General features: G+C 37.1%; 3 protein-coding genes across 3 annotated transcripts; 1 reads left to right on the top strand and 2 right to left on the bottom strand.

The window, feature by feature from the left end:
• Window positions 1-7,017: 7,017 nt before the first annotated feature.
• LOC132617594 (proline-rich receptor-like protein kinase PERK1) lies at window positions 7,018-12,939 on the bottom strand. Its single transcript, XM_060332637.1, has 9 exons — window positions 12,824-12,939; window positions 11,598-12,549; window positions 10,511-11,062; window positions 9,597-9,683; window positions 9,338-9,408; window positions 9,124-9,200; window positions 8,636-8,783; window positions 8,016-8,177; window positions 7,018-7,335 (listed from the first exon to the last, which is right to left on the bottom strand). The coding sequence occupies exons 2-9, from the start codon at window positions 12,439-12,441 to the stop codon at window positions 7,048-7,050; spliced, it is 2,229 nt and encodes a 742-aa protein (XP_060188620.1). The 5' UTR covers window positions 12,442-12,549; window positions 12,824-12,939; the 3' UTR covers window positions 7,018-7,047.
• A 1,622-nt stretch (window positions 12,940-14,561) lies between these two features.
• Window positions 14,562-15,388, top strand: LOC132617123 (uncharacterized). The gene has a single exon (XM_060332045.1). The coding sequence runs from the start codon at window positions 14,639-14,641 to the stop codon at window positions 15,125-15,127; it is 489 nt and encodes a 162-aa protein (XP_060188028.1). The 5' UTR covers window positions 14,562-14,638; the 3' UTR covers window positions 15,128-15,388.
• Window positions 15,389-19,913: 4,525 nt separating this feature from the next.
• Window positions 19,914-22,927, bottom strand: LOC132617913 (transcription repressor OFP7-like). Its single transcript, XM_060332979.1, has 3 exons — window positions 22,432-22,927; window positions 21,103-21,617; window positions 19,914-20,428 (listed from the first exon to the last, which is right to left on the bottom strand). The coding sequence occupies exons 1-3, from the start codon at window positions 22,713-22,715 to the stop codon at window positions 20,109-20,111; spliced, it is 1,119 nt and encodes a 372-aa protein (XP_060188962.1). The 5' UTR covers window positions 22,716-22,927; the 3' UTR covers window positions 19,914-20,108.
• Window positions 22,928-24,093: the final 1,166 nt, after the last annotated feature.

Raw genomic sequence — 24,093 nt, 5'->3', positions numbered from 1 at the left:
CCCACTACCCCTCACCACCGCCCAAACCTACCTCACAACAACTCACCCCCACTCTTATCCCACACCACCCACCCCGCCCTACCACCCACCTCCACCCCCAACTACCCCACTCCTCTGCCACCCACCCCAACCACCACCCACTACCCCTCACCACCCCCCAACCCCTCCTCATAACAACTCACCCCCACCCTCATCCCACACCACCCACCCCTCCACCACCCCCACCCACTACCCCTCATCACCACCCAGCCCACCCCCACAACCACTCACCCCCACCCTACCACCCACTACCTCCACTCTCATCCCACAACCACGTACCTCACACCACCCACCCCTACCCACTACCTATTTATTTTTTAAAGTTCCTATTTTATTCTTTACCTGAGTTTCATATATATATATATATATATATATATATATATATATATATATATATATATATATATATATTTCTAATTAAGAGTTAAGGGTATTTTAGTAAACTTACAAGTTATTATACAGTACCATACAGTCAAACCAAACAATACAAATGTTATTAAACCACAACAAAAGATATAGTCTATCCAAACATTGTGTTCATTAATACAATACAATACAATACAATACAACACCACACTATGCCATACCATACTGTGCATTAATGAACCACGGGAAACAACCATCCAAACAGAGGGTTAGTGGAGAAGAAGATTAGGTATTGTATTCTTTTTTTATAAAAAAAAAAGAAAATACATGTCAAAATTTAATTGGTATGGTTTTTACATTAAGTTTTGAAGGAAAAACAAATTTATTTATACACGTGGCGCCTATGTGGACTGATAAAGAGTCACAGTCATACTTCCATCCATAATAAGCGCAATTTTAACAAGTATGCTAACGGGAGGGGCAAATTTGACCCCTAACTCTAACGGAGGGCAAATTCAATCTATAAATCATACTTAGAGGTTTTTGACCCTTTTCCCTAAAAAGAATTTCACATTTTTACATCATGTATCATCCCTCTCCTAGAGCTTGCAGCCATTATCTTTGTTTTTCAGACATGTTGTCATTACTTATATGTAAGATAAGGCTATGCGCACACAAGCTAACTTCGGGTATTTAGTTAGTTGTCAAGCGATTCCGTCGGGTGCGACCTTAGGGAGCTTGTTTTACATTTTTTTTGACTCCCCTGATAAATATTGTAAATATGTAGTAAAAGAATATTTTGTAAATCTTCTATTTTAGGTTAGTATATTTTGTATCCTAATAGGACGCTGTAACTATGGTATATTTAGCAACTCAATCAATGAGAATAATCACGGAATTAATCTCTTTCATGGTATCAGATACTAGGGTTTCTTTTCCTCTTCCGCTGCCCTAAGTTTCCGACGTCCTCTTCTTTGTTTTTCCGTCCATCTTCTTGCCTTCCATCAATGGCAGACACCAAGTTCCATCCTGTTTTGGCTGTCTCCAACATCAAGAATCACATTCCTATCATTCTTGAGATGGAAACGGATCATTATTCGGCTTGGGCTGAATTATTCAAGCTTCATGCCCGGTCTCACCGTGTCCTTTCCCACATTCTGCCAACCGGAAAGGAGAAGGCTCCCACCACCGACGACGAAAAGGAGTTGTGGTCCACTTTGGATGCCACGGTACTTCAATGGGTGTATGCAACCATCTCCACTGACTTATTGCATACGATCATCGAAGAAGATCTATCGGCAAAGGAGGCCTGGGATCGCCTCCGTAATTTTTTTCAAGACAACAAAAACTCCCGTGCCATTGCATTGGAACATGATTTCTCTCATGTCAAGATGCGGGATTTTCCAAACGCTTCGGCGTATTGTCAACGTCTCAAGACCTTGGCCGATCAACTCAAGAGCGTGGGGGCTCCGGTGACCAACAACCGCCTCGTTCTCCAACTGGTGGCTGGACTCACCAAGGCGTACAAGAATGTGGGCCCCTACATCCGCCAAAGTAAGCCTCTTCCACCATTCTCCGAAGCTCGGCCAAGTTTGTGCCTTGAGGAAAAGGTGTTGGCTGAAATGCATGATGACTCGCCCACGGCTATGGTGGCTAATTCCAAACGTGAGTTTGATGACTCTACTTCTCTGGAAAATTCAGGTCGTTCTCACCATCATTGGGGCAAAAATAACAACAAAAATCGTGGCTCTAGCGGCGGGAAAAATAACGGCAGTGGCCGTGGTTCTGGCGGCGGCAGTGGCAGCCGACGCCATGGAGGTCGTATCTCAGGCGACCAGCAGCAGTGGCAGCAGTCCTCCTCCCCGTGGCAGTGGGGATGGATGCCTTAATGGGCTCCCCCTTGCCCGTATCCCACCACGCAGTGGGCTCGGCCATAGCAGCAATGGCAGCCGCAGGCCTCTTCTTCTGGCCCCAGGTCGCTGGCCCAACCTGGTATTTTGGGCTCGCGGCCACAGCAGCAGGCGTATGCAGCCGCGGGCCCAACGCCGTAATGGACTCCGACTGATATTGAATCGGCCGTGCACACGATGACGTTGAGCCAACCCGATCCAAATTGGTATATGGATACCGGCGCCACATCCCATATGACATCCACAAAAGGTACTCTCTCGTCTTATTTTAATTTGAGCAATCGTAATACTGGCATTGTTGTTGGTGATGGTAATTCAATTTCAATTCGCGGTTATGGTCATGCTAAATTGCCTCCCCCGAACCCTCCTTTATTTTTAAACAATGTCCTCCATGCACCAAAACTCATAAAGAATTTAATATCGGTTCGTAAATTTACTACTGATAACTCTGTAAGTGTTGAATTTGATCCTTATGGGTTTTCTGTGAAGGATTTTCGGACGGGGATGACTCTCATGAGATGTCATAGTAAGGGTGCTCTTTATCCATTGTCCACCTTCAAATATCCCACCAATTCACCATCAACCTTTGCTGCCTTGTCTTCTACACGTTGGCATGATCGTTTGGGCCACCCGTGAGCTTCTATTTTGGATTTTCTTAGGCATAATAAAAGCATTGAATGTAATAGTTCTAGTTCATCTAGTATTTGTCATTCTTGCGTTCTTGGTAAACATGTTAAGTTGCCCTTTGCTAGTTTTGTTTCCGAAACTTTATTTCCATTTGACATTATTCATAGTGATTTGTGGACTTCTCCCATTTTGAGTTCTATGGGACATCGTTATTATGTTTTGTTCTTGGATGATTTTACCAACTATTTGTGGACTTTCCCTCTGGCTAGAAAATCTGATGTTTACTCGAAATTTATAGATTTTAAGGCCCACATTCTTACTCAATTTGAACGTCATATTAAAAATGTCCAATGCGATAATGGAAGGGAATATGATAATGGTCAATTCGGAAAATTTTGTGCCTCCAATGGGATGTCTTTCCGTCTTTCATGTCCTCATACATCCTCTCAAAATGGGAAAGCCGAAAGAAAAATTCGCTCAATAAATAATGTCATCCGGACTCTTCTTGCTCATGCCTCCATTCCTTCATTTTTTTGGCATCATGCATTGCAAATGACGACTTATCTCCTCAATATTTTACCAAGCAAGTTATTGGGTCACAAATCCCCTTTAGAAGTCCTTTACCAACGGAAACCATCTTATTCTCATCTCCGGGTCTTTGGGTGTTTATGTTATCCCCTTTTTCTGTCTACTACTATTCACAAATTGCAACCTCGGTCAACTCCATGTGTCTTTTTGGGATATCCATCAAGCCATCGTGGCTACAAATGTTTTGATTTATCCAAAAATAAAATCATTATTTGTCGTCACGTGTTATTTGATGAGACTCAATTTCCGTTTTCTAAAATCCACACTCCAACTCCCACCACGTATGACTTTCTTGATGATGGCCTTTCCCCGTACTTGATCCATCATCTCGCCACCAGCCCACCTCCACCGCTGCCGTGTCCTTCCCCGCCACTGCCCAGTGGTTTTCCGCCTGGTGTGGGCCAGCTGCCCACGCCTCCTTCTGCTGGGCAGCAACGTCTGCCCTCGTCTTCACTGGACCAGTCATCACCTCTGCCCCACCAGCTTGCCGCCAACCCACCAAACTCCACCATTTCTCCTCCTGTCCAGCAGCCCCCTACCCAAACACGCATGGTCACTCGTAGTCAGCGCGGGATTTTTAATCCCAAGCACCCATTTAATCTACATACTACGGTTACCAGGTCCCCCATACCTCGTAATCCATTGGATGCGCTACGTGACCCGAATTGGAAATTGGCCATGGATGATGAATATGATGCTCTTATTAAAAATAAGACGTGGGATTTGGTACCCCTCCCACCTAATGTGAATGTTATTCGGTCTATATGGATTTTTACTCATAAAGAAAAGTCTAATGGTGATTTTGAGAGGCATAAAGCCCGTCTTGTAGGTGATGGAAAAACACAGCAAGTTGGTATTGATTGTGGTGAGACTTTCAGTCCAGTCGTAAAGCCAACAACGATTCGCATTGTCTTAAGTCTAGCTCTATCTAAGCATTGGCCCATTCATCAGTTGGATGTCAAAAATGCTTTTCTTCATAGCGAGCTCAAGGAGACAGTATATATGCATCAGCCAATGGGTTTTCGTGACCCATCTCATCCCGATTACGTGTGTTTGTTGCGCAAGTCCTTATATGGGCTTAAACAAGCACCAAGGGCTTGGTATAAAAGATTTGCTGACTTTGTTTCTTCCATTGGTTTTGCTAATAGCAGGTCTGACAACTCCTTGTTCATCTTCCGCAAAGGGCATGACTTGGCTTACATTTTACTTTATGTGGATGATATTATTCTTACTGCTTCTTCAGATACTCTCCGTTGTTCGATTATGGATCTTCTTGGCTCAAAATTTGCTATGAAGGACCTAGGTCCTTTGAATTATTTTCTTGGCATTGCGGTGACTCGTCATAAGGGTGGTATGTTTCTCTCACAACGAAGTTATGCTTCAGAGATTATTGAACGTGCAGGCATGTCATCGTGTAAGCCTTCTTCCACTCCGGTTGACACTAAACCGAAGGTCAGTGCCTCTTCGGGCGATCTTTGTGAAGATCCCACTCATTTCCGGAGTCTTGCAGGCGCTCTTCAGTATCTTACGTTCACTATACCGGATATCTCTTATGCCGTACAGCAGATTTGTCTTCATATGCATGCTCCACGAGATACGCATCTGCTTGCTCTTAAGCGGATCATTCGGTATATTCAGGGTACTCTTGATCATGGTCTGCATCTCTACCCATCTTCGGTCACTAATTTGGTTTCCTATACTGATGCTGATTGGGGAGGATGTCCAGACACACGACGTTCAACGTCGGGTTACTGCGTGTTTTTGGGAGATAATTTGATATCTTGGTTATCCAAGCGCCAACCTACTCTATCCCGCTCCAGTGCAGAAGCAGAATATAGGGGGGTTGCTAATGTTGTCTCTGAATCATGCTGGATACGTAACCTCCTCTTGGAACTACATTGTCCGGTCCCTAAGGCTACTTTGGTTTATTGTGATAATTCCAGTGCCATTTACCTGTCAGGAAATCCAGTTCAACATCAGCGCACCAAGCACATTGAGATGGATATCCATTTTGTTCGTGAGAAGGTGGCGCGCGGACACGTACGTGTCCTCCATGTTCCGTCCCGATATCAGCTCGCCGATATTTTCACTAAAGGACTGCCACAGGTCTTATTTGAGGATTTTCGGGACAGTCTCAGCGTTCGTAAACCTCCCGTTTCGACTGCGGGGGTGTGATAAATATTGTAAATATGTAGTAAAAGAATATTTTGTAAATCTTCTATTTTAAGTTAGTATATTTTGTATCCTAATAGGACACTGTAACTATGGTATATTTACCAACTCAATCAATGAGAATAATCACGGAATTAATCTCTTTCATCCCCTTCCTCAAGTGCAGAAACGGGATCGTTCTACTATACATGTAAGATCATTCATCCCATACAAATTCAGTTTTAGCTTCATATTTGTGCAGTGAGAACAGAGTGAATCAAAAACATTGCTGATAGAAGTACTACTTGAATAATCATCAATAATGAGTCTGCAATACAGTGGCTATAGTGTCCTAGCACTATCCACAACCGAATCATAAATGAATCTATGATAAATTCTTGATTCAAGTGAACTCATTGCTTTCGCTCGAACTAAGTATATACGTATACAAAAGCATTAAGATGTATACATATAAATTAATGAGATCACACTCATTTTCATTGACTTTAGTTCTGGATTCGCCTCTATTCAAAATACAGCTTTCAAGGAACATACATAGCAGTTCTCTCATGTTGATAGAAAAAAGGAAAAAAAGGCAGACCAAGAGACAAAATGTTCATGACTTTTCTCGGTTAATATCACCACTAATTAAATAGTCATAGTCGAATTCAGGATTTAAAGTTTATCAGAATTCTAGTTTTTTTGAGTAACCGGATTCTTAAAATAATTTATACACATTTAATATAAAATTTTAAGACAAGTACAATATTTAGGTCAAAGCTACTGAATTCAACTGAACCAGAAACTGTACATCATCCCCTGTTTTTCATCACGAATTAGTAGGAGGTTAATTTCTGTGAGACTCTGACTAACACAAAATAAGAGTGTGGTACTTCAGCTGATAGTCAGAGGATTCTTTTCTATTAAAACCTCATGTTCTTTAATTAAAGTTTGGTAGTATCAGATAACAATAAAGTATTGTAAATTGTAATAAACTTATACAGTTAAAAGTATAACAATCTTTTTTATCTTTTTTCCTGTTGCGTGCATAATATTACAATAGTCATATGCACATTGAAGGCTTATACAAGTATCTAATAGGAGTAATTGAAACTAAATCAGTAATTATATTTCATTAGCTTCCTACATATATAGGACTTAGCAAAATCACATAGTGATTTATTCCATACTTCAGTCTTCTCTCCTTTTCTCCTTTCCAAATAAATTATATTTCCCTATGTTATGCTTGAACTCTTCAAATAATGCCATAGTGTGCATGTCACATCTGACATAGGTGCGACAATTTCTTTCCTTTTTTTTTTTTTTACAGAGTCTGAGCAACACATATATTTCTGTTAGATCCAATTCATTTTGTTGTTTGCTTGTGGGCCCCAGAATGATTATAGTCACTGCTAAATTCACTGCTAGTATCAGAAGGATGAAGTCCATAATCACTTGTAGCACCATATTCACTGCTATTGAATTCTTGGCTAGTCATCACCATTTGCCTGAATTTCATCATGTCAGCATTATATGCACGAGTGTCGTAGATATCAGAGGCAGGCCCATTCGCGCCAAAATTAGCTGTGTTGTTCTTGCCAGGTTTCTCATTCAAGTCCTCCAAAGATGAATCGCCGTCCAAGGCACGTACAATCTGATAAATCATAATAATGTCTATAAGCAAATGTAATAGGATCACCAGCACTTTATCTACTATAACAGTAAAGTCGCAAAATTATCTTCTGAATGTTACTCATTGTTATAGTGAAAGCACGATGCTATTTTCCGTCACATTAAAGTAATTGAACTATGTGTGCAATGTTCAGAAAGTACAAATGGCGAAAAAGTCAAATTTCTGGCATAGAAAATACAAATGACCAAAAAAAAAAAATCACCATGTCAAACTTGCTGCCCATATTTTATAAAATGAAGGACTACTATACAACAACAACAACAACCCAGTGAAATCCCACAACGTGGGGTCTGGGGAGGGTAGAGTGTACGCAGACCTTACTCCTACCAAGGTAGGATGGCTGTTTCCGAGAGACCCTCGACTCAATAAAAACATAAAAAGAGGTCAGATACGGCTAAGAGATTCAAAGCGATATGGAAATGAAGTAACGCAAGCGACACAGATAACATAGAATAATCAAAGCACAGGAAATAACAGACTACTATAAAAGAAGAAAATAATTCAGTATAGTTCAGTTACTTAAATGTAATAGTAAATGCTAATATGATTTTATTGATATAATGAGCTAAGTTTAGTTACTTTAATGTGAATAAGAAAAATCATTTTACTGTTATGATATATATAGAGTTTTGAGGACTTGCCTGGCTCATTTTTGGACGTCTTCTGGCAGAATGGCGAACGCTAGCAGCAGCACACGCTACCATCCGTTGTAGCTCATCAGGATCATATTTTCCTTCAAGTCGCGGGTCTACCAATTCACCGTATTTATTCTCCTCCAGTGCTTTTGTAAGAAAAGGTCTAGCCTGTTCATGAAGGACATAGTACAAAATAATCAGTTACAGTTTGAATAAAAGAAAATAATCTCATAAAATTATCCTTTATTTTATATCACGATCTTGAACGTTTAAAATAAAGATCTTTTGTAAAATAAGTCATATAACTAGAAGAACATTTCTAATGGGCATATTACCGCCAAACCTTCATATATTCTAGATCAATGAGAGAAAGAAAAGAAGAAAGTCTAAGCAAGGGCGGAGCTAGAGTTCAAATTATGGATTAGCTATGGCCTGAACTCTCTATTTGTGTTAGGAAACCCACTTAATTGTATAAATAATCTATCTAGAACCCATTAAGCTGCCTTTTCTGGAATAAAAAACTAACAAACTCAAAATTCTGAATCGACACTTTAAATCTTGATATAAAATATAATCATTTATAAAGCAGGGGAATTAGGAACTTATTAATATCAAGAAACATTTACCCAGTCTACAAGGCTGTCATCCATGAGTTTATTGGTAGTATCCAAAGGTCTCCTCCCTGTTATCAGTTCCAATAGCATGACTCCAAATGAAAACACATCAGACTTCTCAGTTAACTTGCCACTTGATGCATATTCAGGAGCTAAGTACCTGTTACATAACAAATTTATTAACTAATTGTGAATTTATTAATTTGTTATGAAGAATTATGAGATGGATAAATGAGTTCTACTAGCTTTTCCACAAAGGCCTCAGAAAAAAGTAAAAGCGAAGTGGGTTATAAACACAATATTCAACATTTTGCTCAAGATTAGCAATGTAACCTGACTTTAAATAATTAAATTGCAGCAGACTAAAGTCGTGTTTGGACATTAAATTGAAAGGCTGTTTAAATGTCACAAAATTTATTGGATTCGTGCGAACTCGTACGTAATATTATAGCTTCGCCCCTTATTACATATAAATAAAGAAAAAAATATGTTCGACTCACCCAAAAGTTCCCATAACACGAGTGGAAACGTGAGTATTGTTGTCTTCTGTAAGTTTAGCCAACCCAAAATCTGCCACCTGTTAAACCATAAACACTCTTGTAAATCTTAGTTCAATATGAAGGTTAATCAACCCTTTAAATAGAAATATAATGGAGGTATTGCATAACTCAAAAACAAAAAGAATATATGACAGTTATGAAATCTCCATTGTACCATGGCTTCATAATTGTTATCCAGTAGAATATTTGCACCCTTGATGTCACGGTGGATAATGCGAGGATGGCCTGCTTATACAGCAAAAACAGAGAAAAAAATAATAGTTACAAAGAAGACGGTTTTGTAATTTTACTGTTATAACGAATAAAAGTTGGACTGTTTAAATGTAATAAAAGATAATTTTGTAATATTATTGTTATAGTGGATGAAATTCAGTTAATTCAAAATGGATGGATAGAAAGAAAAATGTCCATACAATCTTCGTGAAGGTAAGCAAGTCCCTTGGCTGATCCCAAAGCAATTTTAAGCCTAAATCCCCAGTCCATGACAGGTTGACCTTTACCTGCAAACCACACCACACAATTCCAATTTTTCCATTAGCAATCACATCTTAAACGGCTCTAAAGTGTAATTCAACAATTAATCTTTTTGTGCTAATTAAGAGTTATTCTTAGCAATTTATAGTTAAATAAGGCATTTCGTTTCTTCCGGGGTAGACAATCAGTTAGGCATTTTCCGTTTCATTTCATATGATTGTGTTTGACAAATCACGAAAATTAAGAAAAGAAAGAGACTTCTAGCACATATAAAAACAAATTGAAAATTATCATCTTAAACATACAACAACATACTCAATGTAATCCCAAAAGTGAGGTCTGGGAAGGTTAGAATGTACGCAGACCTTTACCTCTGCATTTTAAACATGGTTTAACTATAACATATGCATATAGCGTGTCAGTAAAGAAAGCATAGAAATTTAAATTCAAGAGTTTCCAAATAGAAAAAGCTTATCATTTTTTTCTGAACAACACTAAAACATTATGCATATACGGCTACACATATTCAGGTACAACTATGAAAATTGTCTAGCACCTAGATAGCCATAAAATTAGAATTCCATGGCTAATTACTATTTCGAGAAAATTCTTAGCTACAAAATTTATAGCCCAATCTAATTCCTCATTTGTGCTATAATCGCTAACCATTGTACAAAACATTACCTAAATAGCTACAATACAATTTTGTATAGTTAATCATAATATTTGCCACACGTTTGAAGTTACTATAGAATAGTAATCCTTTAACTAGTCATAATAAGTTATTCGAAACAAAATGTTGTAGCTAAATAAGTACACAAGTGTTAGACTAATAGAGAAAGTTTATACGTACCATGAAGGTGGTGCTCCAAAGTTCCGTTGGGAACAAATTCATAGACCAACATACGTTGTCCATCGGCAATGCAAAATCCAACAAGGGAAACAAGGTGTCTATGATGAACTCGACTAATAATTTCAACTTCAGCTTGAAATTCTCGTTCGCCTTGTCCACTCCCGGACTTCAAACTTTTCACCGCGACAACACTTCCATCGGTCAAAATACCTTTGTGTACGAACCCGAACCCTCCTTGACCTAACAAATTGGCTTGCGAAAATCCACCAGTCGCGGCTGCTAAGTCCTCATAAGTGAACTGAATTTTTGAGAGTCCACCATAATTAGGGGATAGAGGTACTGTGACTGGCCCTCCAGGCGCATGGCCTGAATAACCTGAGCTAAATTCACTGCTCGTATTAGCAGCTGGAGGCGGGGGTGGCGGGGCCCACCCACGTTGTCCTTCTAGAGGAGTTCCCATTACACCTGGTGGTGGAGCTAACTTAACAATGTGGTCCGTAGTGGGTAGAGGGCTGGTTGAATAATTGGGTGTATTGTAGTAAGGATCACCACCTACACTAATGCCAACAATATGCAGTTGTTATTCCGAACGAAAATCTCGTACAATTACTACTAAAAAATAGGAATTAGTGACAGACAAATACTGTAGCTAAACAGTAAAATTCATCGTTAGTGACAAATTATCAAAAACATCTTTAGCTATTAGTAACGGATTAGCGACGAAACTTGTATGCAATTTCAGTTTTTTTTTTTTTTTTAAGTGAATGTATACTACTAATTTCACTTATAATTGACAGTGTAAATATGTGTTGTATTATCAATATAATTCAACATATTTTAGCGATGATCTGCCTTATTTTTTAGGTGTTACATACAACAAGACAACATTAATAAACCCCCAATTTATAATTAACAATCCGAAGCAAATATATATTACGTTCAATGCTTAAGAAAAGAGCCATATAATATCCTTATGGAAACATATAATTACAGAGACGAGTCCAAGATTTATATCTTTATGGATATATACATGTGAGCAACTACCTAGGTATATGAAAATGGGAGATTGAGCTAATAATTAACATACCTGTTGGTGGTGGAATATGTGCGGGATCCATATAGTAGGGTTGTTTCTTCTTCCGTCTACTCCATAATAGGCAGACAATGACAACGGCAAGAATCAATAGGCCTGTCACAGCTACTGCAGCTATTATTACCACATTTCCGGAAGATGAAGATGAATTGTAAGACGGTGATGGGTTATTGTTTCCCGAGGAGCCAGGTGATTTATTATTCGATGGTGCATCTCGTGAAGGAGGAGGTAACGCCTTTTCAGTCGGAGATAGAGGTGAATTCGGAGAAACAGGAGCCGGTGGAGAGAATGTTGTAGGTGATGGCGGGGAATTAGGTTCGTTAGGGGAGGCATTTTTGGAAGGAGGGGGTTTTGTGTTTGTGGTTGGTGGTGGGGGTGATGATGATGAGGAGGAGGAGGAGGAGGAGGGTGGTGGTGATTGTGTATTAGTCTTGTCAGAAGAAGGTGAAGAATCTGACTTTGGTGGTGGAGGAGAAGACTCCGTGGGTGGTGGGGATGTAGGAGGAGATTCTTTAGTAGGAGGTGGTGATGCAGGAGAAGGAGAGTCAGATTTTGGTGGGGGTGATTGATCAGGGGATGGAGGAGGAGGAGATGAATCGGATTTCGGTGGTGGTGATGATTCGGGGGATGGAGGAGGAGGAGAATCCGATTTCGATGGTGGAGGTGAAGAAGAAGGAGACGGTGGAGGAGAAGAAGAAGGCGGAGGTGGAGAAGATTCGGGAGGAGAAGGAGGAGGAGAAGAATCAGGAGAAGGAGGCGAAGGCGAAGAAGGAGGAGGAGAAGAAGACGAAGAAGAAGAATTAGGAGAAGGAGGAGAAGGTGAAGGAGAATTTTCCATGTTTACCAATGTTTAATTTCCGGCCAAGATTGAGCGTGAAGATACACGCAAAGCCGGAAAATCAACCTTTATTGTTTAATTGTTTGTCTCAACAACTCCTTAATGTCCCTAAAAGATTGCCATGCAAAGAAGAAAAAAGATTACCTTGACATTATTTTATCGTGAAAGAGAAATGTGACGACTTGCTTATTATAATGTGCATGTAAGAATAACGAATTGAATCAAGTCAAGATCCTTCAAACATAACAATGCATATATATAATATGCATTAGGATTATTGAAGGTTTGCCATATTCAATCGTTGAAATTTATGAAGTTGGTTATGGAGTTTTTGTAGTAAAATGGAAAAGGAAAATGAAAGACAAAAATAGAAAACATGTACCTGAATGAAGACCGAGAATGAAGGGTTCTCAAAGGGAAAGAGAGAGAGAGAGAAATCTTATTGAGGCAACAATGTGATTTTCCCTTCGAAGGGAGAAAGTCCCTTTCTCTCTTCCTGTCACTCAAAATATTTGGCTTTTAAACACCTCTACTTTGGGACGAATGTGAGGAGACCTTAATTTTTAATGACCTTACAATTGTCATTTTTTCTAGTTAGACTAAGGTTGCTTACTTGTAACTCTAGTTTGTCCTTACTCCTTGGAGAAATCGGCATATTTGATTTGAGAATACAAACAAATACTCCCTCCGTCCCAAAATAATTATCGTATAAAATGATATAATGAATTGATTAAGTAACAGAAAATGTCACTCTTAACCAAAGGTTTTGCGTTCCCTTAGAATAGAGAAACTTAGTAGGCATTTGACCATAGAATTTGGGAGTCTGATTTCAAAGTTGTGTTTGTTTATGAAATTTGCATAAAATTTCCACTTCAATTTCAAACCATAATTTCAAATCCCAAGTTCTCCAAAAACTAGGATTTGGACTTTCAAATCGTGATTTCAAAAAATTTTAAATGTAGAACTTGACCGTTTATATTTTATAAAAACACGTTTATATTTCGTTAAAAAAAAAAAAAACCTCATACTCAACGTGAAGAGATTGTCTGTATACCATGTGGAAGGATTATATTAATGAATAGTCAGTTACTACTATTGTTGATGTTTTGAAAGTGGATCTTTGTAAAAAATTGTGTGTATTTGAAAGTTTGTAATAACATCTAATCGCAAGCATCTATTTATAAAAGAAATATGGAAATATATAATTTATTAATGTAGTGTCTTAGGATATTCCGATATCTTGTTCATGAACTATGATTTGATCATTGACAATATTATATAAGAGTTGGGGAAGTTTTGATAGTCTTTCACAAATTGTGGGTTTTCATATTTATGGGGAAAAAAACACAACTTAAGAAATTCAAATTGCATGTCCAAACAAATTTCAATTTCAAATCAACCTGGTTTGTATAAACGGCCCTTAATAGAGAATGCTCTCACCTTTATTAGCTCTATACAATATGAATCTGAATTAATCGGGCCGATAAGTTCAAAGAACCAAATCGTTAAAAAATGCGGATACATTGACTGGGATGTCCCAGAAAATTTGTCATTATACGACCAAATGCCTGAGTGCCTTGTATTATTTTGCGGATTAGCTTTTTTCACTTTTGAAGTCTCTAAAATGTTTGTCTCTCTAGCTCCATCATCTCCCAAATGGCTTCCATAACAAACTTACCACTCAGTTACAATTTCTGTGAATCCTCTCATTCTTATTTTCAATAATAAATTCAAGAGCTTTTGAGCTTAATTTTGAACTTATGATAGATTTGATTATGATTTGAATTGATTCGTCACCAACACTTTGATTACCCCACAACAATAATTCTCCCATGAAAAAAGTGAATTTAATCTTGTACGTCTTTCCATCTGGATGCTTGAATTAATAAAATTTACACAACTAAACATATAAAATGATAAAAATGAATTGATTAAGTAACAAAAAATATCATTCTTAATCAGAGGTCTCGCATTCGAGACTTGAGAAGGGAGAAACTCATAATAGGGAGCACTCACGACATGAATCTGAATTAATTGGGTAAGTAAATTTCGATAACCAGATGGCTAAAAAAACATTTTGCCGGATATATTATACTAAATTTATACTGATGGGGACCAAATACTTGAGTGCCTTGTGTTATTTCACACACCTACACGAACTCAAAAAGATCAGCTTTCTTCCCCTCCTCACTCTAAAATGTTAGTCTTCCTAGCTCCTTCATCTCCCAAATGGCTTCCATCACAAAAATACTACTACACTCCCAAAACAACTCACTCCCATGCACAACTTAAAGTCCAATCAATGGCTAAACAAACAAACGAAACCGAAACCGATAACCCAATCGATAAAATTGCCATAGCTGGTGGACTTATATCCACACCAATAATTGGATGGTCACTTTACACTCTAAAAACAACAGGGTGTGGACTGCCACCTGGACCTGGTGGTTCAATTGGTGCACTTGAAGGTGTTAGTTATTTAGTTGTGGTAGGTATTGTGGCTTGGTCATTGTTTACTAAGTCGAAAACTGGGTCAGGTCTGCCCAATGGACCATTTGGGTTGTTAGGTGCTGTTGAAGGGTTGTCATACCTCTCATTGTTGGCTATTTTGGTTGTGTTTGGGTTGCAGTTCTTGGACCAAGGTTCAATTCCGGGCCCACTTCCATCGGATCAATGTTTCGGTTAAGAGTTATTGAACTGAGATGAGCTTAAATGAAATGACATATGGAGTAATTCATGACCTCAATTTGCATGGTGTGTAATTGTTGTTGTTGCATTAGGGGTCATTTGGTTGTTGGTTAAAATTATGCAGATATTAATAAGAGATTCATTAAGTAAGGATTAGTTATGTAGAGTTTAATTATGCAATATTCATGTATTACTAATTCATGTATTAGTTATTTCATCTTTTATCTGTATAAAATAATATATAAATTGATCATAAGCATATGTTTTAGTTATGCGAAACTGCAAACTGATAACCAAGTGATGTACTTAGTTATACTAATTTTAATACATGAGAATAATTCAATTCCTAACAATCAAGTACCCGTGTATAATTTACCTCTTCATTTCAAGAATCAGAATGAACATAGAACAAAAATGGTGTACTTTCAATATTTTTATTTTACGTTTGAGTTTGTGGTGATAATGGTTTGGTATAGGCCATTGAATTGTTATCCAGTGTTATGTGGCCGTGGTTTGTCTAGGCAATGATCAAAGGGACACGGTTCTTTTCATTCTTCCATTGGGATCAATGTGAGTGGATCTTAACAAAATGTCTCTCTTTTTTAATTTTATTTTTATTTTATTTTGGGTTGAAACCTAAGTAGCTCGGACTAGGGTCGGGTGTCCGATACAGGGGCGGATCTAGAGGTCGGATCCTTCATGATCTAAATTTTAAGATTTGGGGTACGGATCCAAGTATAGATACAGGTGTGGAATTCGGCTAAAAATAATTCAAATATCTAAAAGTAGAATTATATGTCTAAATTATGAGACATTATGTGGAAAGCTCACAAGGAATTCTATGGAGAAACTATTAATCAAGAGGAGAATATAGGTGATAAAAGGAAAAGACTAACATAAATCTTTCTATATACAAGCTATTTCATTTTCTTCAATTTCACCTTAGCATTTATTTTGATTACATAAATCATTGTATTTGTTCTGAATTTCTCCGTCGCTTTTGATCAAAATACTCAAAATCGGCTAACCAAATTCGGTACAGATTCCACACCCACATCCACGCCCATGTTGTGTCAACACGAATGGGGCACCGAAAGTGAAGATTCCGAGCAACTTCATTTGAAACTATCGAGTCATAATTAATTAAGATTCGTGTCGAATAAATATACTGGAGAATAAGCACTTCCCTTGCTTAACTTTGAATAAGTACCGTTCAATAAGGCCATGCTCAGAAAAACAAAACGTCATTTATTACTTTTTTCACATCTGCCTGTAACACCCCGTACCTTTAACGAAAGTTTTGACCACGATCCTAGACTTAGAAAATCAGATAAAGAATGTGCGAATTTAAATTTTCCTGTTCAGTTGTGATATGGTGGTTTACGCCCATGAACAGTGGTCGTATTTTAATTTACGCCCATGAACAGTGATCATAAACTGAAATCAAGAATTTCTGAACATTCTGGAATTTGACATTTTGAGGTCATATGGTTAAATACGGACCATATTTCACTTTACGGCCCGTATTTCAAAATGTATTTGGAATTTGGGAAAACTTCCTTGATGAAAGTTGTACAGCTTTGAAATACCTTTCCAACGGTATCTTACGGGGGTCAAACGGACATCTGTACAAAGAGTTATGACCATTTTACTGAAGAGACGCAGTGCAGTCCGTATTGCAAAATACGACCCGTAAACTCAAAATACGACCCGTAAACTGAAATACGGCCAGTATTTTGCTGGACGTAAAGTGCAATTTTCCAGAACACTATATATTCGTCCATATCAGTTCAACTCATTATTTTTCACTCCCCCAAACCCTAGAACGACTTCCTACTCTCCTCCAACATCAAGAACACTAAGGTAAGTCCATTCTAATTATTCCAACTCAATTCTAACATATATCCTTGTAATCTAAACAAGAAATCATCATTCCTAATCTAGGGTTTTCAAGAAAACCCATCTCAAGATTCAAGAATCAAGATTTAGGAAATCTTCTCCAAAATTCAAGTCTTTAATTCAAGTTTTGGAGCAATTAAGGTATGTAGAACTTCCATCCACATGTGGGAATCTCTATGTTCTTCCCCATGCTTCGTTTCCTTGATATTCATGAAGTTCAAATCTTAGGGCATTAAACCCAACATATTGGTAGCCCGTATTTATGTACATGAATTTTGTATCTATATTCGTTGTTGTATTCCTAATCTTCCATTACGGTTATTAGGAACCCTAGCTTAATCCATGAATCATAAATTCTTCCTCATGTGTTCTCATTATGTTCATATGAAACTTAATGATTTTATTTTGCAAGTTACAAGCATGTTTTCAAGTCAATTACATATATATGATTATGAACTATTGTTATTACTCATGAATCAAGAATATGTTTACAAGCTATTTCATGAAACCATGTTTACAAGCTATTTCATGAAACCATGTTTACAAGTTATTTCGTGAAATCATGATTACAAGACAAGTACAAGTAAATTCACGAAAGTCATGGGCTTCTTAGCCAACTATGTCATGTTCATGTTTTTGGGAGTTGCACGAATTACCGAGAAGGCTCAGATAGCCTGAAACTATGTAGCCACCATAGGACAAGGATCGCTCCGCCCAGTTAGGACGATACCTTAATTTTCACTGAATGGATCCATCAGACACGTTACCACCTTATACCCTGGCAAGGTATGAGGGCTCTGATGGTCCGGCGAGGTACCAGACTCCACGTATCCACGTGGTGATATCACATGTCGGTTTATGAAATGCTCTCCCTACTTATCATGTTTTTACTTATGTTATATATATACATATGTACTCATGCTCATGTTCATGTCCAGGTTTTCAGTTTCAGTTCTTATCATGTTATTTCATGTCCCATGTTGTTTCTTTCGGTTGCTTTACATACCAATACATTCAATGTGTTGACGTCCCCTTTTATTGCCCAGGGGTCTGCATTTCACGATGCAGGTACTGATTTACAGAACGACGCTTCTGCTCATTAGGATTTGCACATACCAGCTTATTGGTGAGCCCCATCTCATTCGGGGTTTAGACATTGTATTTCTTTATTTAGTTTTACATCTAAAGGTATGCTGCGGGCCTTGTCCCAGTAAGTATGTTTTCTAGTCAGACTCATGATAGAGGTTTCATAGACTAGACAAGTCAGTTATGTCATGTCAGACATTTGGAGTCGTATAGCCATTTTGGCTCACTCATGTTTAAACAAGTATTTTATTAAGTATTATGACTTACCATGTTTTATAAAGGCTCATCATGCATTCACTTTATATTCCGCTTATGTTTTGTATCATGATGATTCAACAAGCCATGTGGTTTGCTCGGTCATATGCAGTCAGGCACCGAGTGCCGTGTTACGTCCAGGCCATGGTTCGGGGCGTGACACTGCCCATGCTTTCTAATTAATGGAGTATCAATTAAGTAATAAGCACTATTTAGAAAAATAAAAGGTGATTTAAATAAATACTTTTTGTAAGGATGTGTAGAAACCTCAAAGGACAGATGGAAAACATTACATTACACGTAATATGTCCAAATCTTGATGAGTAAAGTCATCTATATCTATATTAAAAAGAAAAGTAACAAGCTCATAAATTAATTGAAATATGCACATATGTCCCAAATATCATTATTATATGAAATTAATAAAAAAAGTCATAGCAGAAAGAATCTTTTATTTTGTGGAAAACGCGCTGAATCAACAATATTGCATTGACGCCGTGGAAGTAAATGACCTGAAAAATCTTGAAATTTTCTGATCCGTAATTTTATGAGTCTATGGATTGGTAGTTTGTGCGTGAAATTAGCTTCTTACCGACAAGGGTTTTGATAGACTAGTAAATACTTTTTATCCTTATCCAGAAGTTTAGATTTGAGTCTTGCTGGGGACAGAATCGTCTTGGTTAAGGCGAGCACTTTATCTTCATGTAGAATTTCTCGATGCGAATTCGAATTTAGTCAGCCCCAATATAGATATCAGACCCAAGTGAAAATCCAACAAAAAAAAAAAAAAAAAAAAAAAAAACAGCTTCTTTCGAGTGGTCAGTCAATGTTACGTTGCTAATGTCTTCTTTTAATAGGCCACAACGCATCTATTTTACTCAAGGCAACGAAGAAATGAAAATATCGTCGGATAAAATTGGAACTGATTTTCATTTTAGTATAAAATAATTTCTTCATCCCAATATTAGAATCTTTTTTTGGTCTTTTGACAATAAACTCCGAAATGCATAATTTGGTCCAAATAATATAAAGCATACAAAGGTGAATTGTAGTGCTATAACGGTAACGTTGAAAATTTAGTAAGAATTGTATGTAAAACAATAATTGTATTGCACTCCAAGCTCTGCGATTTCCTCTCTTTTTCCTTCTAGTAATAAAATGTAATTTTCTACTTTAATTTACTCAAGGTTTAGTAATAAAATCTAATAAAAACCTATAGCATTAATTTTATAATTAATTGGTTTACGGTGCTAGACAAAGCCAAAATGTTAAAATAGGTAACTTTGGAATTTCACCTTTTAGTCATTCTCATATTGTAAAGAGATTCTTTTTCCTTTTAGGGGAAGGAAAGGATAGATAATAAAGAATTTTTACTCTATCAGTAAATTTCTGACTAATTATAGCATACCACAATATTGTCGTAGAACGGTAAATATTTTTGTATTCTTAAACCTAAGTTTCTGGTTTCGTACGAGAAGCGCTATACACACTTTGCCAACATGAATCCAAAGTAACCAGATCCAAAGCGGATACCAAACATCGAATGTGGGAAAAAATTGAGATTTCAACCTTGAATTTGGTTCACGTACGTTTAACATACATTGTTTAAGCAACTAATGCTAGTTCTCCAATAGAGACATTAAGCCTAGATTCTTGATTGATGGCACGACAGGAAATAATATTACTCCTAAATCCTAATTACTGGAAGTTTCTGCTTATGGTCCTAGCACTCTCATTAATTATGATTTAGCTGAAAATAATGTCTTCCAAATCTCAGAGAAAGCCTCAACGATCACCCCATGATAATGCTTAGCATTTAATGACAAGAAACACTGCAAAAGCTGCTCTAAATCATTTTTTTCAAACATTTGTTTCTCCAAAATCATTTCCATCATTGACCTTTTGAAATCTTCATATGGGTCCTCTGATTTCTTCACTATGGCAAAACTCTCCTTCACTTTCCCGTCCACACTACATGGTATCAACTTCTTGAACACTGACAACCTCGGAGGTACCTCGCTGTCCGATGATGAGATCGTTGAAATTGATGATCTTCTACCTGAAAAATAGTTTTAGGTGTTCAATCTGTTGAGATACAATATAATTAAGTAATTAAAATATATTTTTTGTAATATTTTAAGTTTTTACCTGAGATGAACATAGATTTCAATATAGTACCAAAGCAGCTAAAAGGCTGTAAGTTCATACCTTACAGCCACTCAAAAAGCAAAAAGAAAATGCACTTATTTGACCGATGTGAAAAGGAATCAAGCTCATACGTGAAGAGGTGTATGTTTAGATATAATATAATTAGATGATTAAAATATAATCCCTCTAGCAATTTAACTCTTTAGATGAAATGGTCATAAAATTTAGCACATTTCATACAATTTTTAACATTTAACTTAATCTTACTTGCTCCAATGACACTTAATTATTATTTTCGATCTTTAGTATTCAAAAGTCTCATCAAAACACTATCTAATTTGCTAACATTAGTAGTATTAATTTTTGATGTACGAACATTTCTTTTTTTTTTTTTTTTGAAAAAATATTTTTCATTAAATGACTTTAACTATTTTTCATTAAATGACTTTTTTTTTTTTTTTTTTTTTTTTTGGATAGACATAAAATGACTTCCGCATCTTACTAAACGAACGCTAAAAATATACTCAGGACAGTTCAAAGTTTTAGATAAGTAAATCTATTACATAATTCAACACTACTACGTACCAATATTGTTGATGCCCCTTGAAGCGCTGGATCTTGTGTTCCTGACTAATCTTCTCTTGCAAGTGCCACTCTTTTTTTGACGCCTTGTCGTGGTAGTCTCAGATATTGTCTCCAACTCTTGGTTTAAATCCGAGGACGAATCATTCGAAAAGTCTAAGCTTTTACAAGAAGACACTAATGTCTCAGTCTCATCTTCTTCATCATTAATATCTATATCATCCCAATTAGCTTCACTACTAAAAATTCCACTTTCATCAGCTGAGGACGTATTGCTCATCATCGTAAGGAATCTTGTTTTACTACTAATTCTTTTCTTTCTAGTGCCTTGGCGTTTGTTTTTCTCTGTTACGGAAGGAAAGGCTAAAACCTCGTCGTTGTCTGAATCGTCGGAGGCAGAAGAGGAGTAAGATGTTTTCCTACGAGGTTGTTGTTCTGTCTCATCATCGTAGGTCGTCTTAAAAACATGTCGCAACTTGTCTTCTTCTTTTTTCCACTTGAATTCTTGTGAAGGTGGCCTGTTAGAAAAATAAATATAAAAACGAATGTAGTAAGAAGAAATTAAAGAGTTTGAGGCACGACAACAATTTTAATTTTCTTAAAGAGGTACTATATTGCCATGTATACTGCTTGAAAAATACAGACAAGTTCATACAGACAACAAAGTCTGCTGTATACGGGTACAAAGTGATTTAGTCACTCCATAGAGTTAGAAGGCTAAGTTTATCCAGAATATCATCAAATTTTTTGAAAGATGTTCTTAAAGTTTTATAAACTTTAAATAAAACTTGAAAACAACAAGTCTTTTTAATAGGAGTATGTAAAGTCTTAAAATCCATTTTTTGGGGACAATCTCGTTACATATTACTTCCTCTGTCTTAATTTATGTAGTTATATTTGATTAGACACGTGATTTGAGAAATATAGAAATTTGAAGCTTCTATTTTTTAAAAAAAAAAAATCAATCCAACAAACAACAATAGGGGCTCTCACCTCCCCTGGTGATGGGGAGTTTGGCATAGACCCCTACCTCAATTCATCGACAAAAAGTTGCAAAGGAGAGGGACAAACAACCAAAATCTCCCAAAAGAAATCAAAAATAAACTATCCTCGTGTCTACAAAGCACAATAAGCAGATTCAAAGAAATAAACTGCTCCACAAATCTATGTACTCCCTATACAATTTAGAGTCATTTGAAGCTTCTGGTCTAGAAAAAGTCATAAACATTTGTGTGGTTAAAAATCATTTCATTAAATATAAAATAAAAAAAATTAAGTTAATTCTTTTTTTCAAACATTCTTTTTGTGACTGACTAAAAAAGAAAGTATGACCTGATATCGCTATCATCGGATGTGTATGCTTCTCTGGTCCTTGAGCGACATGGGCAGCCGGCAGTCAGCATAGCCGCCGAGACATGGTGTTTGATGGAGGAGCCATGATGGGGTTTGGATGGAGGGAGTGGGATAATGAGTTGTGTATTTGTGTTATTAAGGGATGATGATGGGAAGAATGAAGGGACAGGATCTTGAGGAAGAGTTGAAGGGTCCTTAGAACGGCAAGATTGGAAGGAGCTTGAGACAGCTTTGGAAATTCTAAGTTTGAAACGTTTTGCCATTCTTTTTTTAATTTGTGTCTCCTTCTGATCTCTGTATGTATATATGAATGATATGGTGGAGAAAACTCTCCACTTTGCCTTTAATGACAAAAAGTGTGAAAAGTGTAAAGTGATTAATGTTGAGACTAGAGAGAATAGTGAGTGAGATGTGTAATAGATTCTACAAGGAAATCGGAGGTTGGTGTTGAGGTGGGGCCGGTGGTGGAACCCGAATTTTTAAAGAGGCGATTCAAATATAATGAAATAAACGCATGAAAAATTTAAGGGAATTCAACATTTATGATATACACATAATAAATATTTTTAATTTTGTATATAGAGTATAATTTTTCCTTGCGGTACCTTAGCTTTATCCCGCATGGGGGGCAGCGTGATAAGGTCTTTTTGCCTTTGGTTTTCACCTTTTTTTCTAGTAAGAGAGGGGAGCAAGTGCATAAAAAGTGGAGTTCATAACAGACTAGTGTAGTGAGTCTAGTGTGATGGTAAAACACCTTTACTATTAGTCGTTACAATAAATTAGCAATACGTACGGTAAAGATTTACATCAAATCATAATATGTGCAATGTGTCGGTAATTTCATATAGTTTGATGTAGACAGTTGATGCGGGTAATTTTTTTACCAATACTTAAGCATCGTTTATCCCCTTAACAAAGAGAATTTATTTCAAACAAGGGAAAAAATTGATCCCCAAGGATAACAATAATTAATTAGGTACACATTGTTGATGAAGGCATATGAGAGGGAAAAAGCAATCATTTGTCGGCATCATGCTGCCATTTGTACCATCATAGTTAGACTTACCACTTTGAGAAAAAGAGCAAAGTATTATCATTGCGATGAAAGCTTTATACAGGATGGCCCATTGAAAAGTCAATTCAAGGAAGAAACTTCCCAAAATATAGTAGAGAATCCAAGGGAACAAAAACAATATCATGCATCCATGAGCATTTCCCTCCTTTTCTCCCCTTTTCCTGCAGTAACTATCTGTCTTTGACAGAGATAATCAATCTGCCTTTTGCACTACTTCTACTTCACTAGACAGCTACACACAATGATGATGTAGTGAAGAAATACTCATTAAGCTTCTATGAAGCACATGCCAACTCATGCTTGGTTATCTCGTCCAAACATACCGCGATCTAACTCAAGGGCATGACTTAGTGGTCAATGAAGTGAGTTAAAACCCATAAGATCTCGGGTTTAATTCCCAACGGAAGCAAAAACAATAAGTAATTTCTTTCCACAAGATGTGCATAAGTTGACCCGAACACCACAGTTATAAAAAGGACATGCCTTGATCTTGGCTAGTACAGGTATAGAACCCTTTATAATGTCCTTGTATTAACTTAAATCCTTTTTTTTTTTTTTTTTTTGAA

The sequence above is a fragment of the Lycium barbarum genome, chromosome 11 (assembly GCF_019175385.1).
Source record: "Lycium barbarum isolate Lr01 chromosome 11, ASM1917538v2, whole genome shotgun sequence".
NCBI classification, from domain to species: domain Eukaryota; kingdom Viridiplantae; phylum Streptophyta; class Magnoliopsida; order Solanales; family Solanaceae; genus Lycium; species Lycium barbarum.
This window is presented reverse-complemented; position numbering and strand designations above follow the sequence as displayed.